Source organism: Phoenix dactylifera, chromosome 2 (assembly GCF_009389715.1).
Source record: "Phoenix dactylifera cultivar Barhee BC4 chromosome 2, palm_55x_up_171113_PBpolish2nd_filt_p, whole genome shotgun sequence".
In the NCBI taxonomy this organism is placed as follows: Eukaryota; Viridiplantae; Streptophyta; class Magnoliopsida; order Arecales; family Arecaceae; genus Phoenix; species Phoenix dactylifera.
In genome coordinates, this window is record NC_052393.1 from 22,700,040 (window position 1) to 22,716,677 (window position 16,638).

Here is a 16,638-nt window from a genome sequence, read left to right on the forward strand (position 1 = left end):
TCCGCATTTGGATACGAATAAATGACGAAACCAATAATAACATTGCTTAAACCTATAAATATGATTATTCAGGCAACATTCAGTGGCTGAACTAATATCTAAATCTATCTATCTCCTGAATAGTTAAACATCCCTACTATTTGAATGCCCAACATTAGATGACCAAAGTAATCTAGGCCGATGGAATTTTCCTTTAATAAAACCAAAATGCCTTCGTGCCGCGAGACCAGGTTATCTCATTTCCAATCCTCTAATGTTTCATGCATCTAAGTTTGCAAAACCAGGTGATCATACGTCAAGAGAAAAATATACAAGCTGGTAATCATAGTACAACAACAGAATAGCAAAACTCAAAGGATAACATTAACCAAAATCCATACCTCCCAAACTGATAATTAACAAAAAGCACCATCCATATAACCAAGACTCTTAAACCGTACTGATGCAACTGCACAGTATAGACTATATCGACTCCACTGCCAACCAGTACTATATATAAGTAGTAGTTGTAGCCATGAATCCATGGTAACGTTACTTTTACCTATACAATTTACCGCTAGAATCCCCGTTACAGATAGAAGCACCCCTTTCCACCCTTCACGTGCGGCGCACACGGGGCCCACTCGATCTTCCACACCCGGTCCCACCACTTCCCGAAACCCCCATCCTTCTTCTTCTTCCTCCTCCTCCGCTTCGCCCGGACCGCCTCGGCCTCCTCCCTGAGCCGGCGGTTCTCCTCCCTGAGCCGGTCCAGCTCGAACATAACGTCCCCCTTCTCCTTCTCTCTCTTCGCCATCGCCTCCAAGCACTCCCGGCTCCGCCGTTCCAAACCGAAGATCTGACCCTGGAGGGCCTCGATCTTCCGGCCGAGAAGGCACACTCGGTGATCCTCCCGGAGCTTCACCACCAGGCGCGCCAGCTCCGCCGCCTTCCGCCGCATGTACCCCAGCTCCGCCGCCACAGCCCGCCCCTCCTCCTCTGCCGCCGCCGCCCGGAACCCCAGCCTCGCGTTCTCCCCAAGCAGCACCATCCTCTCCGACTCCAGCACCTCCAGCAAGCTCCCCTGCAGCTCGATCTTCCTCGCCGACTCCGACCACCGCCGCTCCACCTCCGCCGCCTCCGCCGCCAGCAGATCCCTCTCCACCGCCGCCACCACCAGCTCCGCCACGATCACGTCCAATGCCCCCTCGGCGGAGGGCGAATCTTCGGTGAGCACCGGCGCCGGCACCGGCCGGAGGGGTTGGAACGAGAGGGAGCTCTCGGCGTCGGAGGAGGCGGAGTCGGGGTCGGAGGCGCGGAGGTCGTCATCGTAGTCGAAGTCGGAGTGGACGGAGGAGATCTTGCGCCGGTGGAGGGGTTTCAGGAGGGATTGGGAGTAACGGTCGGCGAGGTAGAGGTAGCGGTTGTGGAGGTCTTGGAGGAGGGCGAGGAGTTGGGGCCGTTTCTGGTAGTAGTTCTCCGCCCGCTCCGCGAACGAATGCGATTCCTCCTCATCGGGTAAGCTCACCGCGAGTGCCTGCACCCTCTGCTCGATGTCTGAAATTCATGTAAAATGGCCAAAATACCCCTAAGAATTTATATAGAGAGAGCGAGATTTAAGCAGGGGCAATAATAGCTCGTAGGTAAGGTTCGTAAATTAATTGGGCAAATTTAAGGGAATTGATTAATTAAGTTTTAATCCTTTCCAAAAAGAAGATTTTTTTTTCTTTATAAGAGGAAGGAACATTTATATCTTGGTCAAAAATATAAAGGAAAATAATGTCCTGAAATCAAGGGGGAACATTATGATGGGGTGTAATAATTTTATCAACGCAATAAAAGGCGAGAGTGGGATGTAATAATAAATAATGAATGCAATCCAAGGTACTAAAGGGCAATTTAGTCAAAAAAAACCTCGCACGCCCTCTCCTACTTCTTTATGATTTTTTTTTTTTTTTTTTTTTTTGCACGACATCACATCCTTCTTTGCGCTAATAACGGCTTAAAACGTTGACATGAACTCAACCGCCCCAGGCCACCATTCGTTAAGATTCAAATTTCAAATCTCAAATATAAAAGCTTAAAAGATACAAAAACCTCTTTTAAACAAAAGAACAATAAAACAAAACCCAGCTTTATCTCTTTCCCTTTAACATGTCCCATGGAGAATTGACCCACCAGCAAAACCGGGCTTTCCAGTCAAGACGGAACAATGAATGCAAGGGACCGCAATAGAGAGAGGCACCACGGAGCTACATCAATGACTGCATCTCATTAAATGGCATGATGAACAACTATTTCCTATTAAAAACAACAGAAAAATCCTATTACAACTCACCTGTGAAGAGGCTTATTTTCTCCAAGTAAAATTCAGTAAATGGCATTAAAATCAACCATATTTCCTTCACCAACATACAGACAAAGCTATTATATTCCCATTTGAGAGTAAATTAGGTGATTTCGTCCAGAAATCTGAAAGGGAATCTGAAAGAGAGAGAGAGAGGGGAGAAGGAGCTCTGTTGCTCACCTGCAAGAGCCGCTTGAAGCCAAGGAGGGCACGCGATGGTCCGACACAGCTGGTGACAGCTCGTTGTCGTTGCGGTCGTCGCCATCTCCGGAAGCGAGCCCACAGCCGACACGTAGGGAAAAGATTCGGGCGGAGATCGATGTATATCGATCGTATCAGAGGGGATGGAGTCGGCAGCGGTCACTGTACCCCCCCTGCAACGATCCAAAAACGCAGCAGGCTCATTTATTGAACGTGACGCGATATGGGCCAAAGTTTCCGGCCGGTAAATAGTAAAAAACCAGGGAAGGAAAGGGATAACTCGTGCGGGAATCCCGAAGCCTCAAATACCGCGTTTAGCCGTGTACAGCACGGTAAAAAAGGACGCGCTAATGGGAAATGACTCTTACCCGGTGGTCGATGGTAGTCACAGGACGAATAGAATGGTTTGGGGTAAGCACACCGAAAGTGAGACGTAAATAGGGAACAAAAAAAAAAAAAAAAAGAAGCTACCGTACCGAGCAAGGAAACTGGGGAAATAGATAAAGAATGTTATTTCAAATTCCTACCGTAGCTATAATTTCAAATTAGAATATAAAATAAAATAAAATAAAATAAAAAAATGGGAATAACTGGTGAAGGGATTTACCACGAGGTAAATTCTTAAAATTACTAAATTACTGCATCAACGGTCCGTCGGTGAGGTTATTGGAGCGTTAGAGGTCAGAATGGCCACAGTAAAAGTGAATAAAAATTGGAGGGCACAACAGTAACCCTGAAACTTCCCGGCGAGCTGAACCAGTCATCAACTAGACGGTAAAAAAATAATTTAAAGGATGAACATGTTAAAAAAAAAAAAAGCTTGTGTAGTTCTTAGCGGATTGTAAAGGATGAGTTTGGAATTAAAACGGCAAATAGCAGAAAGATAGTAACAAAAAAAAAACAAACAGAATAATGGGAAATCAAAAAGAAAATGGAGAAACCTCACCGGTTTGAGGAAAAGCGGCTATCGTCGGAGATCAGAACGCCGCCGGCGGCCGGTCGTAAGGCGTCGCCGAGAAGCTCATCCGTCACCGGGTAGCAACGTTTAGAGAGAGGGAGAGAGACTAGTGGGAATGAGTTGGTGCTGTTGACCCGTGTAGTGTTAATATTTATATATACATGGCTGCGAGGGCCCAGAGATGAGGACGAGTTCGCTACTATTCTTCAAACAGCGAGGAAATACTTGACTCCATCACGACCGTCCACGACGTACGTTTTTTGCAATCAAAGTCAATGGACGGTTTCCGCGGTCCCAACAGGTACCTCGCTGTTCGCAAGTGATAGCAAAACAGCGACTCGGATGGAAGATAGGGACCTGTGAGGAGATGGAGGTTGTCTGAGGCCCGTCCTCTTACCTTGTATTTACGAGATGGCCATCATTGTCGGAGTAAAGTTTTTTATTGAAAACATCTAAAAGGCCACGAGGATTTTGGTGGCCTTTCTCAACAATACGCCGAGCAATTGGAGAAGTTGGTGTACCTAAGAACTGGTTTGGCCGTGTTTAGAAGTAGGGTTTTTGAAAATAAAGCGGCTGAAAGAAAAAAATTTAAAAGTAGAGTTTTTATAAAAAATTATTTATTATTTAAAAATTATATTTCTAAAATACTGTTGGTTTGGTAAACAAACTGAAAAAATAATTTTGTATAACAAAATTATCATACAAAACATTGAAATAGTATTATACAACAGAGCAGAGCATAGTATTATACAACAGAGTATAATAAAACATAACACGTATTAATATATAAATATATGATATAGTATAATATTACTGTAATGTAATATAATATTATTATAATATAATAATATAACATTTTATACTATAGCATAATTATTTTATATAATATTAAATTATTTAACATAATATATAAATATATTATGATATAATGTAATATAATATTATATTTATATATAATATAATAATAAAGGTACAAAATATTATAATTATTAGCACACATTAATTTTCTATAATATAACATAATATTAAATTATTTAACATAACATATTAATGTATTATGATATAATATAATATAATATAATATAATATTTATAGTATAATACAATAATAAAGATATAAAATATTATAATTATTAGAGTAAAATATTATATTATATTTATTTATTATTTAGATCAGATTATTTGCCACTCACTCATTATTTTTCTTTTTATTTTTTTATTTTTTTATTTTTTTATTTAGTTATTTATTTAATATTTTATTTCATTGAAATATATTTATTTTATTATCTTATTTATTTATTTATTCGTTCATTTATATAAATATTTATTTATGCATTTATTTATTTTTTTTTCTTTTTTTCTTTTCTTTTCTTTTTTTTTTCTTCTCTTTTTTTTCTTACCTTTTCTTCTTTTTTTTCTTCTCTTTTTTTTCTCTCTTTCTTTTCTTTTTTCTTCTCTTCTTCTCCTTCCTTCTTCTCTCCCCTTCTTCTCCTCCCGCAAGGACGGCAGTGCCGGAAGGGAGCTGGGCCGCAGCAGCCATGGGAGGAGGCCCAGGAGGGGGCTCGGGAGGCGGCCGCCGCCGGAGGAAGCTCGAGAGGGGGCCGCCATAGGGGCTTCGCTGTGACTCGTGTTGCCCAAGAAGACAACCCAAGAGAGGGGGTGAATTGGGTTTTAAGTAATAATTACAAATTAAAACTTAATGAATAACTAATTAATATTATTGCAGGCTGATTAATTAGATTACTAGTTGTAGTGAGTGGAGAGGATGGAAGAGACAATGAATCAATTACAAACACAAGAGGTTTTATAGTGGTTCGGAGCTAACCCTTGCTCCTACGTCTACTCCCCAAGCTTCACTTGGGAGTTCACTATAATTCCTAAGATTACAGCCAGTTGTTTTACAAGTTCACAACCCAACTTGTTGTTTTCATGAGATCACAACGAACTCGGTCGGTTTTCACAGGCTCACCGACTAGAACCACCCGATTGTTTTTCCGGGATCACAATCGAACCCTTACACCGTTGGTTTTAACTTCGGCTCACCAACAAACCTCAACAACCTTGATTCAATCCCCTGATTGAATCAAGTAACAAGAAAACAGTTTGTAAAGAGTACAGAAAAAGCTTCTTAAAAGGCAAATATGAACAATGTAAATAATGTAGAGTTAGAAGCCCTCAAACAGATTTTGGAAGAGGAAGAAGGGGCTTCTCGAACTCTGAGTCTCCTCTTTGAATGCACTAATGATCTGATGTCAGAGGAGAGCCTTGAATGCGAAGGAAACGTTTGTTGGATGGAGTTCAATGCGCTTTTTCCTTCTTTCTCTTGTATTTACTCTTGAGAGCCTTTGGTAGGTGGAAATCCTTTTTTGTTTGAATGGAATAGCTCTCTTAATGTCTACTACTGTTCACTCTGGCTATTTAATCAGTCCACTTTGAAAACTAGCCGTTAGACACCTTTTTGTGGCCGTTCTGCACACTCTGCAACTCCTGACAGTGTATCCGTTGGGGTTGGAGTCGACTCGCTCGATCTGGAGTCGACTCGGCTGTTGCTGGAGTCGACTCACACTTTACTGGAGACGACTCGCCCACTGTTCAGGATTTGAATTAAAGTGCTGTCCCATTCTGGAGTCGACTCGGCCAACCCTGGAGTCGACTCGCCAATGTCTGGAGATGACTCGGCCCTCCGGAGACGACTCGTTCTCAGGGTTCCAGAGATCTGTTTTTCTGTATTTCTTTCTCGAGTCGACTCGGATCATCTTGGAGTCGATTCGGCTCTCAGAGCCCGAAAACTGATCCTCTGTGTTTGGAGTTGAACTGCCTCGGAGTCGACTCGGATTTTGTTGGGGTCGACTCGGCTGACCTGGGAGTCGACTCGGGAGTACTTGGAGTCGGCTCGGCTCTCAGGATCCGAAAACTGTTTCTCTGTGTTTTGAGTTGAACTGCCTCGGAGTCGACTCGGCTCTCAGAATCCAAAAACTGATCCTCTGTGTTTTGGCTTGAACTGCCTTCTAGTCTTGCTTTCCTCTGAGAGTCGACTCGTACTTAACTAGAAGTCGACTCGCCAAACTTCGGAGTCGACTCGTAACCTTCTAGAGTCGACTCGGTTGCAAGATCTGAAATACATTGTTCTGTCTTTCTTCTGTTACCTTTTGGAGTCGACTCGGAAACGTCGGGAGTCAACTCGGCAACCATCGGAGTCGACTCGAACCCTTCTGGAGTCGACTCGCTGACAGGATCTGAAAATCAACTTTCTGTCTTTCTGTCAGTTCTCAGTCAGAGTCGACTCGTAGTGTATCGGAGTCGACTCGAGCATGTGTCAGAGCTTCTGAAACACTTGGAGTCGACTCGTAATCTTCCGGAGTCGACTCGAGCTTCAGACTTTGGTTCAAACTGAGTTCCATACTTAGCCAAAATGTATTGAACCAAAGCTAGAGACACTTAAACATAAATTCACAAATATTTGGCTGAAACACTAGATTGAATTCATTAGTATAAGATATACTCAAATGCTTTGAGCTCATCAAAATCAAATAGGGTTATAATCAATCACTCCACAATCTCCCTCTTTTTGATGATGACAAAATATTGAGTATTTATAAAGTGAATTGCTCAACCAAAAGGAGATTTATGATAAAGTTTTGAAATGAATTCAAGTGTCTAGTCATTTAATTTATCCAAAATTGAAAGGTGTGAAACAGTAAATCCTGAAGTTAAAGCTCCTCCTTTCATTTGGAATTATATAAGCCTTCATGTCATGCAATCAATTGTTTGGCTTATATGTGTTTAATGAATTTGCTTTCTTAAGATTTCAGATTCTCCCCCTCAACATATGCATTCAATTTTGTTTAGATTCTCTGAATTTTCTTTTAATGTCTTGAAGCTTTTGAGCTTAAATTTTTGGTTTTAGAGGGAAAATCTGCCAATTTGTTCTTGAGTATGATTCAACTAATCTCCGAATATCCCTTGAATGGATTCTGGAGATTACTCCTTTAGGAGCCCCAACAGAGAGATAATGAGCCTCGAGGTATCGAATCCACTTAGAACAAATTACTTTGTGCTTTAAGAATTTTTTTTTTATTGATTCTCTTTACATTTCAATTCAATATATTTTCTCCCCCTTTTTGTCATCATAGCAAAAAGGCAGAAAGCACAGAAAAGTACAAGAACTCAAGAATGCACAATTTTGTAAAGAAAATTTCTACTCATTGTATTAAATTTAAATTTGAGTACAAGTGTGATTACATATCAAAAGAGTCCTCAAGGGACTGTACATCATAAAAATAGATAAAAATACACTAATTTTTCTTGGTAGTGGAGGATGTGGCTCCCGTTTTCAGTCTACTCATTTGCATGACTAAGTTTATCCTCTCAGAGATGTTCCCTAGCTGCTCGATGATCTCCGAGGTGGCACTAGACTGTATCGTGGTGAGCTGGGTCACACTTTCTTGGAGGGTGTCAAGCTTGGAGATCAGCGCATTGGTTAACCGCTCTGCACCCTGACTCTGGTTGCCTAGCTCATGTCTGATGCTGTCTCGCATCTCCCTTGTGTCGTCCTTGACGTCACTCATGTTCCAGTATTGAGCTTGAACTAGGCTTCGCACATTGAATATTTCCTCCTTCAGATTTGCAACCATCTCTGTCACGGCTGCTAAGGAGGGAACTAAATCTGTGGAAGGAGCAGTCTGAGAACCTCGTAGCTCTCTCAGGAGATCATCCCTCAGCTCCCTCACTATCTCCTGCCTCAACTCTCGGAGCTACTCAGAGGATATCTGAACCTCCAGGGGCTGCTGCTGAGAAGGTGGGGCAGTGGAGGTGGAGGGCTCAGTATAGGTAGGAGCAGAGGTGGAAGAAAAGGTGGGAGGAGCTATGTCATGGTCAGGGCTAGGGGAGTGGTGAGTGGTAGGGTCAGATAGTGTGATAGTGGATGGTCTCCATACCCAGACTCCCTCAACTCTATGAAAGCCCATACGATGAAGAGTCCCCTCACCCATGCGATCTGTATGACGCAGTGAGCGAGAGGGTTCCCCCTTAGGAATAGGAACCTCTAACTCCCTAAAGATGAGAGTGAATAGCATACCACAAGGGAGACTCAACCTAGGCTTATCTAAGGGTTCACAGATATATTTGTAGATGAGTTTAGGGAAGTTGATAGGAGTGTCCTGGAGTATGTGGAACATCAGTGCTAGGTCTCTCTCTGAAATAAAATCAAACCTACCCGTTTTGGGGAAGAGAGTCCTAGAGATGACACTTAGGAGAAGCCGCATTTCAGCCGAAAGCTGATTTGCGAACACCTCCTCTATGGGGGACTGAGGTGGACATCCTAAGATGGCCGCAAGGGCCTCTATCCTATCGGAGGGGTGTGTGGGAACAATCCCCTCACTCGAGAGATAGAGGACTCGAGCAATGAAGTCCTCCGAGATGAATACAGGGACACCCGCTACGGTTCTCTGGATACCACCACTACCTCGGGCTACAGTCCCATAGAATTTCCTAACTAACCCCGGGTAAGTAGGGAGGTCTAATGAACAGAATAACTCTAACCCTTGAGCCCTGAGACGATGCCCTAGGGTGAACCCTTCCCGAGAGAGGAAGTCAAAGTCGACTTTCCTCCCGGTGGAGACTGCCCTCCCGGCGTACGGACGCGAGGGAACCGGCCTAGGCGGGGAAGGAACCGGAGGTGGTGGCCTCGCGGGTTCGTTCCGAGCCTTTGACCGCCGCTCGGCGCCGCTGGCGGCGAGGGGTCTCTTTCGGCTTGGGACAACGACTTTCCTAGGCATTTTTGACCTAAATACGGGAGAAGAACAAGAAAAATGGAAGAAAACTCGACGGAGATGACCTAAAATGGGTCGGAGACGAGGTCGGAGACGGCTCTAGGGCTTTTGAACAGTGGCGGCTGAAAATAGAAGTGAAGAGAAAAACATTCCGCTTAGGGTTAAAAGTCGGATTCCCGACCTCGAGTCGACTCCGATATGTCGCGAGTTCACTCGAACTCGAGTCGACTCCCAAATATGCGCGAGTCGACTCCCCCATGAGCCGACTCTAAAATGTATCCGAGTCGACTCAAACTCTGGCACACAACCAAGAATCTTGTTATTTTCGTGCCAAAAGAGAGAGTTATGGACTTATCTAGGATTTAAGAACTGATTTGATGATCATAGGTAAGAAATCCTATGTCCAACATAAACTAATCCTCAAAATCAATGAACTAAAGGACAATATCACTAGAATGGATCAATCACTCCTAACCCTCTTCTTAGTATGCAAAATCGATCTTCACTCAAAGGTTTTGTGAAGATATCAGCAAGTTGATCATCAGTACAAACAAATTGAAGCGTCACATCACCATTCAGTACATGATCTCTTATGAAGTGATGTCTTATCTCAATGTGTTTAGTTCTTGAATGCTGAATTGGATTTTTAGTTAGATTAATGGCACTTGTATTATCACAGTTTATGAGAATTTTATCTTGTTTAATGCCATAATCTTCAAGTTGTTGTTTAATCCACAAGATTTGAGCACAACAACTCCCGGCAGCAACATATTCGGCTTCCGCCGTAGATAGTGCAACCGAGTTTTGTTTCTTGCTAAACCAAGAGATTAAATTTTCTCCTAAGAATTGACATGACCCGCTGGTGCTTTTTCTATCAAGTTTACAACCAGCAAAGTCTGAATCTGTGTACCCTATTAAGTTTATGCTAGATTCTTTAGAGTATCATAAACCTATATTTTTTGTTCCTATTAGGTATTTAAAAATTCTCTTAACTGCAATTAAATGTGATTCCTTAGGATTAAATTAATATCTAGCACATATGTATACACTAAACATGATATCAGGTCTACTTGCTGCAAGATATAGTAAAGAGCCTATCATACCTCTATACAGCTTTTGATCTATTGATTTACCTGATTCATCCTTATCTAGTTTGCATGATGAGCTCATGGGTGTGCTGATTGGCTTGTTTCCATCCATATCAAACTTCTTAAGCATCTCCTTGATGTATTTAGCTTGATTGATGAAGATCCCCTCTTTAGATTGTTTGATTTGGAGCCCGAGGAAATAGTTCAGCTCTCCCATCATGCTCATTTCAAATTCACTCTGCATTAAGTCAGCAAATTCTTCGCAGAGGTGATTGTTAGTAGCACCGAAAATAATATCATTTACATAAATCTGCACTACTAACATTTCTTTATTTTTGTTCTTGAAAAACAGTGTTGTATCAACATTTCCTCTAGAGAATTCATGGTCTAATAGAAATTTGCTAAGTCTTTCATACCATGCTCTAGGGGCTTGTTTTAGACCATAAAGTGCTTTGTTTAGTTTATATACATGATTGGGGTATTGATGATTTTCAAAATGAGGAGGTTGTTCTACATAAACCTCCTCCTTAATATACCCATTCAAAAAGGCACTTTTTACATCCATTTGAAATAGTTTGAAGTCTTTAGAGCATGCAAATGCTAGTAATAATCTAATTGCTTCAAGTCTAGCCACAGGAGCAAAGGTTTCATCAAAATCTATACCTTCTTCTTGATTATAGCCCTTTGCTACTAGTCTAGCCTTGTTTCTAACCACAACTCCATTTTCATCAAGTTTGTTTTTATATATCCATTTAGTTCCTATTATTGAGTATTCAGCGGGTCTTTCTACTAAATTCCATACCTTGTTTCTAGTAAATTGGTTTAGTTCCTCTTGCATAGCATTTATCCAATTTACATCATTTTCAGCTTCTCCAATGTTTTTAGGTTCTAAGTGTGAAACAAAAGCTAGGTGATTATTTAAGTTCCTAAGAGAAGCTCTAGTTCTAATAGGTTGTCATGGATCATCTAATATTAATTCTTTAGGGTGACCGTATGCATACCTCCAAGCCTTTGTAAGCCCATGATCATCAATTACCTCTTGGCTTGTTGAGGTTTCTCCACTTTGCTTCGGTTCATCCTCTTGTAATGTCATATCATCTATTTTTTTCTCAAGTATTCCTGCATCATCATCAAGAGCTACTCTCTTGCTAGAAGAGACATAATTAGTATCATCAAAAACAACATGTATAGACTCTTCAATAACAAGGGTTCTTTTGTTGAAGACTCTATAAGCTTTACTTGATGTAGAATAGCCCAAAAAGATACCTTCATCAGATTTAGAATCAAATTTACCTAAGTTATCTTTGCCATTATTATGAATGTAACATCTACACCCAAAAACATGAAAATAATTTACTTTGAGCTTTCTATCTCTCCAAAGTTCATAAGGTGTTTTCTTTATAATTGGTCTCAATAAAACTCTATTTAATATATGACATGATGTGTTAATGGCTTCTCCCCAAAAATACTTAGGAAGATTACTTTCACACAACATGGTTCTAGCCATTTTCTCTAGGGTTCTATTCTTTCTTTCCACAACTCCATTTTGTTGTGGTGTCCTAGGTGCAGAGAAATTATGAATTATTCCCTTTTTACTACAGAATTCATCAAATAGATGATTTTCAAATTTCGTTCCATGATCACTTCTAATAGCTATGACTGAAGCATTTCTTGCATTAGTTACTTCCTTATGAAATTTCTTAAATACCAAAAATACTTCATCTTTATGAGCTAAAAATATGACCCAAGTATATCTAGAAAAATCATCTACAATAACAAGACCATATTTGTTTCCACCAAGACTTATGGTTCTAGTTAGTCCAAATAGATCCATGTGTAGTAGTTCAAGAGGTCTAGAGGTAGAGACACAATTTATGAATTTAAAAGAGCTCCTAGATTGTTTGCCATATTGACATGCTTCACAAATTTTATTTTTCTCAAATTTTAGTTTTGGCAAACCTATTACAGAATCTCTTTTAACTAACTTAGATATTATATCCATACTTGCATTACCTAATTTACGGGGCCATAACCAACTTGCATCATCAACCTTAGTATCACTAGCTACTAAGCAAGGACTGTTTTTAGCAAGGTCTTCAAGATCTACTACATAGACGTTACCACGTCTAATTCCTTTAAATACTAATCCATTGTCAATTGAGTTGGTTATGATGCATAAAGATAGCTTAAACAAAACATCAAAACCTCTATTACATAATTGACTAACGCTAAGTAGGTTATGCTTAAGACCATCTACAAATCGTACATTATCAACGAAGGTTGAAGAGATGATTTGTACTTTACCTATACCAACGATGTGACCTTGGTTATTGTCTCCAAATGTCACAGCACCTCCCTTCTTAGGCTCTAAGGTGAAGAATTGCTCCTTGTCACCCGTCATGTGTCTTGAGCAGCCACTATCCAAATACCAACAGTTTTTGTCGACTTTGGCTGCAAGACACTCCTACACAAGGAAATCATATAATTTTAGGTACCCAAGTTTTCTTGGGTCCTTCAAGGTTAGTAATGTTGGTTCCTTTTGGAACCCAAACTTTTTTAATTTTTCTTTTAGCTTCTGCTTTCCTATGGTCACACACATTAGCTTTATGTCCTACTTTTCCACAGCAAAAACAGGTTATATTCTTAGTTTTACTTTCCCCTGTTTTCACAAAGAAATTTTTAAGGAGCTTTTGCTTATTATTAGGTTTATACCCTAAACCAGCTCTATTAAACACAGCTCGTTGATTGTTAAGTATCATTTCCAATTTTTCAGAACTATATGTAAACTTTTCAACAATAGGTTTGTATTTTTCAAGCTCTTGTGTTAGCTTTTGTTTTTCTGTTTTTAGTATGTTTAAGTCTTTTGTGAGATTATCTTTTAAAGTTTGTTTACCATTTTTAAGTTCTGAAATTTCCTTGGTTAGTTTTTCGTTATCTTTAATTAAGGTATTAGTTTTTTGAATTAACATTTAGTTGCTTGTTTTAAGTTCTAAATTTTTTTTAATGATAAAATCCTTGTCCTTAATTAATTTATCATACTTATGGAAGTGAGATTGATTAGTTAGTTTTAGTTCTTTATTCTTAAGATTTATTGTCTTATATTCATCCATTAGTTCATTAAAAGCATCATACAAATCATCAAAGGTAAAATCTAAATGTGTTTCAGATGTTACCTCATTTTCATTTGCCATAAAACAGAAGTTGGCTTTTTCCTCTTGTTCCTCATCCGATGATGATGATGATGAATCGGAGTCTGTCAGGGTGGTGACAAGAGCTTTCTTCTTCTTGTGCTTGATGCTCTTCTTCAATAATGGACAGTCGATTCTGAAATGTCCCGGTTTCTTGCACTCATAGCAACCGATTCCCTCACTTTCCCTTTCCTTATCTTTGTCCTTGTTGTAGAAATTTGAGGGACCTCTCCTCTGATGAAAGGACTTCTTCCGGGTGATGAACTTTCTGAACTTTCGCACGAGAAGAGCCTCATCATCATCTCCCTCATTGTCTTCTTCTTCGCTGTTGCTACTGCAAGATGGATCTTTGTTAGAAGAAGTAGATTTGAGGGTTATTACCTTTTTCTTATAAAAGGATTCTTCTTCGCTGTGTTGTTTCATTGTGAGCTCATGCGTCATCAGGGATCCAAGAAGCTCCTCGAGTGGCAGCTTGTTTAAGTCCTTGGCTTCTTGGATTGCCGTTACCTTTGCTTCCCATGACCTTGGCAAAGATCGAAGAATTTTTCTGACAAGGTCACTGTTAGCATAACTTTTGCCAAGGCTTTTTAGACTATTGACAATATCAGTAAATCTAGTAAACATGCAAGTGATAGTTTCATTAGAATCCATTTTAAATAGTTCATACTTATGAACTAGTATGTTTATTTTGGATTTCTTGAGTTGATTCGTGCCCTCGTGGGTCACTTCAAGTCTGTCCCATATCTCTTTTGCAGAACTGCAAGTAGAGACTTTATTGAATTCATTACGGTCTAAGGCACAATAAAGCACATTCATTGCTTTGGCATTTAGTTGTGCCTTCCTTCTATCATTGTCATCCCATTTTTTTTCAAGCTTGGGAATAGTAATGTTATCTACAAAAATAGAAGGAATGTATGGTCCATTAACTATGATACTCCAAATCTCATAGTCTTGGGCTTGGATAAATATTTTTATCCTAGCCTTCCAATATGCGTAGTCGGTTCCATTGAAGAATGGAGGCCTATTGGTGGATTGTCCCTCAATAAGTGAAGATCCAAAAAGGGTTGTCATTTTGATCTTTTACACTTTTGATAGAAGAGCTCCTGCTCTGATACCACTTGTTGCCCAAGAAGACAACCCAAGAGGGGGGGTGAATTGGGTTTTAAGTAATAATTGCAAATTAAAACTTAATGAGTAATAATTAATATTATTGCAGGCTGATTAATTAGATTACTAGTTGTAGTGAGTGGAGAGGATGGAAGAGACAATGAATCAATTATAAATACAAGAGGTTTTATAGTGGTTCGGAGCTAACCCTTGCTCCTACGTCCACTCCCCAAGCTTCACTTGGGAGTTCACTATAATCCCTAGGATTACAGCCGGTTGTTTTACAAGTTCACAACCCAACTTGTTGTTTTCACGAGATCACAACGAACTCGGTTGGTTTTTACAGGCTCACCGACTAGAACCATCCGATTGTTTTTTCGGGATCACAATCGAACCCTTACACCGTTGGTTTTAACTTCGGCTCACCAACAAACCTCAACAACCTTGATTCAATCCCCTCATTGAATCAAGTAATAAGAAAACAGTTTGTAAAGAGTACAGAAAAAGCTTCTTAAAAGGCAAATATGAACAATGTAAATAATGTAGAGTTAGAAGCCCTCAAACAGATTTTGGAAGAGGAAGAAGGGGCTTCTCGGACTCTGAGTCTCCTCTTTGAATACACTAATGATCTGATGTCAGAGGAGAGCCTTGAATGCGAAGGAAACGTTTGTTGGATGGAGTTCAATGCGCTTTTTCCTTCTTTCTCTTGTATTTACTCTTGAGAGCCTTTGGTAGGTGGAAATTCCTTTTTGTTTGAATGGAATAGCTCTCTTGATGTCTACTACTGTTCACTCTGGCTATTTAAGCAGTCTACTTTGAAAACTAGCCGTTAGACACCTTTTTGTGGCCGTTCTGCACACTCTGCAACTCCTGACAGTGTATCCGTTGGGGTCGGAGTCGACTCGCTCGATCTGGAGTTGACTCGGCTGTTGCTGGAGTCGACTCACACTTTACTGGAGACGACTCGCCCACTGTTCAGGATTTGAATTAAAGTGCTGTCCCGTTCTGGAGTCGACTCGGCCAACCCTGGAGTCGACTCGCCAATGTCTGGAGATGACTCGGCCCTCCGGAGACGACTCGTTCTTAGGGTTCTAGAGATCTGTTTTTCTGTATTTCTTTCTCGAGTCGACTCGGATCATCTTGGAGTCGACTCGGCTCTCAGAGCCCGAAAACTGATCCTCTGTGTTTGGAGTTGAACTGCCTCGGAGTCGACTCAGATTTTGTTGGGGTCGACTCGGCTGACCTGGGAGTCGACTCGGGAGTACTTGGAGTCGGCTCGGCTCTCAGGATCCGAAAACTGTTTCTCTATGTTTTGAGTTGAACTGCCTCGGAGTCGACTCGCACTTTGTTGGAGTCGACTCGCCTCTCAGAATCCAAAAACTGATCCTCTGTGTTTTGGCTTGAACTGCCTTCTAGTCTTGCTTTCCTCTGAGAGTCGACTCGTACTTAACTAGAAGTCGACTCGCCAAACTTCGGAGTCGACTCGTAACCTTCTAGAGTCGACTCGGCTACAAGATCTGAAATACATTGTTCTGTCTTTCTTCTGTTACCTTTTGGAGTCGACTCGGAAACGTCGGGAGTCAACTCGGCAACCATCGGAGTCGACTCGAACCCTTCTGGAGTCGACTCGCTGACAAGGTCTGAAAATCAACTTTCTGTCTTTCTGTCAGTTCTCAGTCAGAGTCGACTCGTAGTGTATCGGAGTCGACTCGAGCATGTGCCAGAGCTTCTGAAACACTTGGAGTCGACTCATAATCTTCCGGAGTCGACTCGAGCTTCAGACTTTGGTTCAAACTGAGTTCCATACTTAGCCAAAATGTATTGAACTAAAGCTAGAGACACTTAAACATAAATTCACAAATATTTGGCTGAAACACTAGATTGAATTCATTAGTATAAGATATACTCAAATGCTTTGAGCTCATCAAAATCAAATAGGGTTATAATCAATCACTCCACAACTCGCCTCCCTAGTCCTGCGGCTAGCGGAGGCCCAACCA

General features: G+C 40.8%; 1 protein-coding gene across 1 annotated transcript; it reads right to left on the reverse strand.

Annotated features, from left to right (window-relative positions):
• Window positions 1–309: 309 nt before the first annotated feature.
• LOC120109918 (kinase-interacting family protein-like) lies at window positions 310–3,604 on the reverse strand. Its single transcript, XM_039123682.1, has 3 exons — window positions 3,474–3,604; window positions 2,507–2,700; window positions 310–1,536 (listed from the first exon to the last, which is right to left on the reverse strand). Exons 2-3 carry the CDS (start codon window positions 2,589–2,591, stop codon window positions 569–571), a joined length of 1,053 nt encoding a protein of 350 aa, XP_038979610.1. The 5' UTR covers window positions 2,592–2,700; window positions 3,474–3,604; the 3' UTR covers window positions 310–568.
• Between the last annotated feature and the right edge of the window lie 13,034 nt (window positions 3,605–16,638).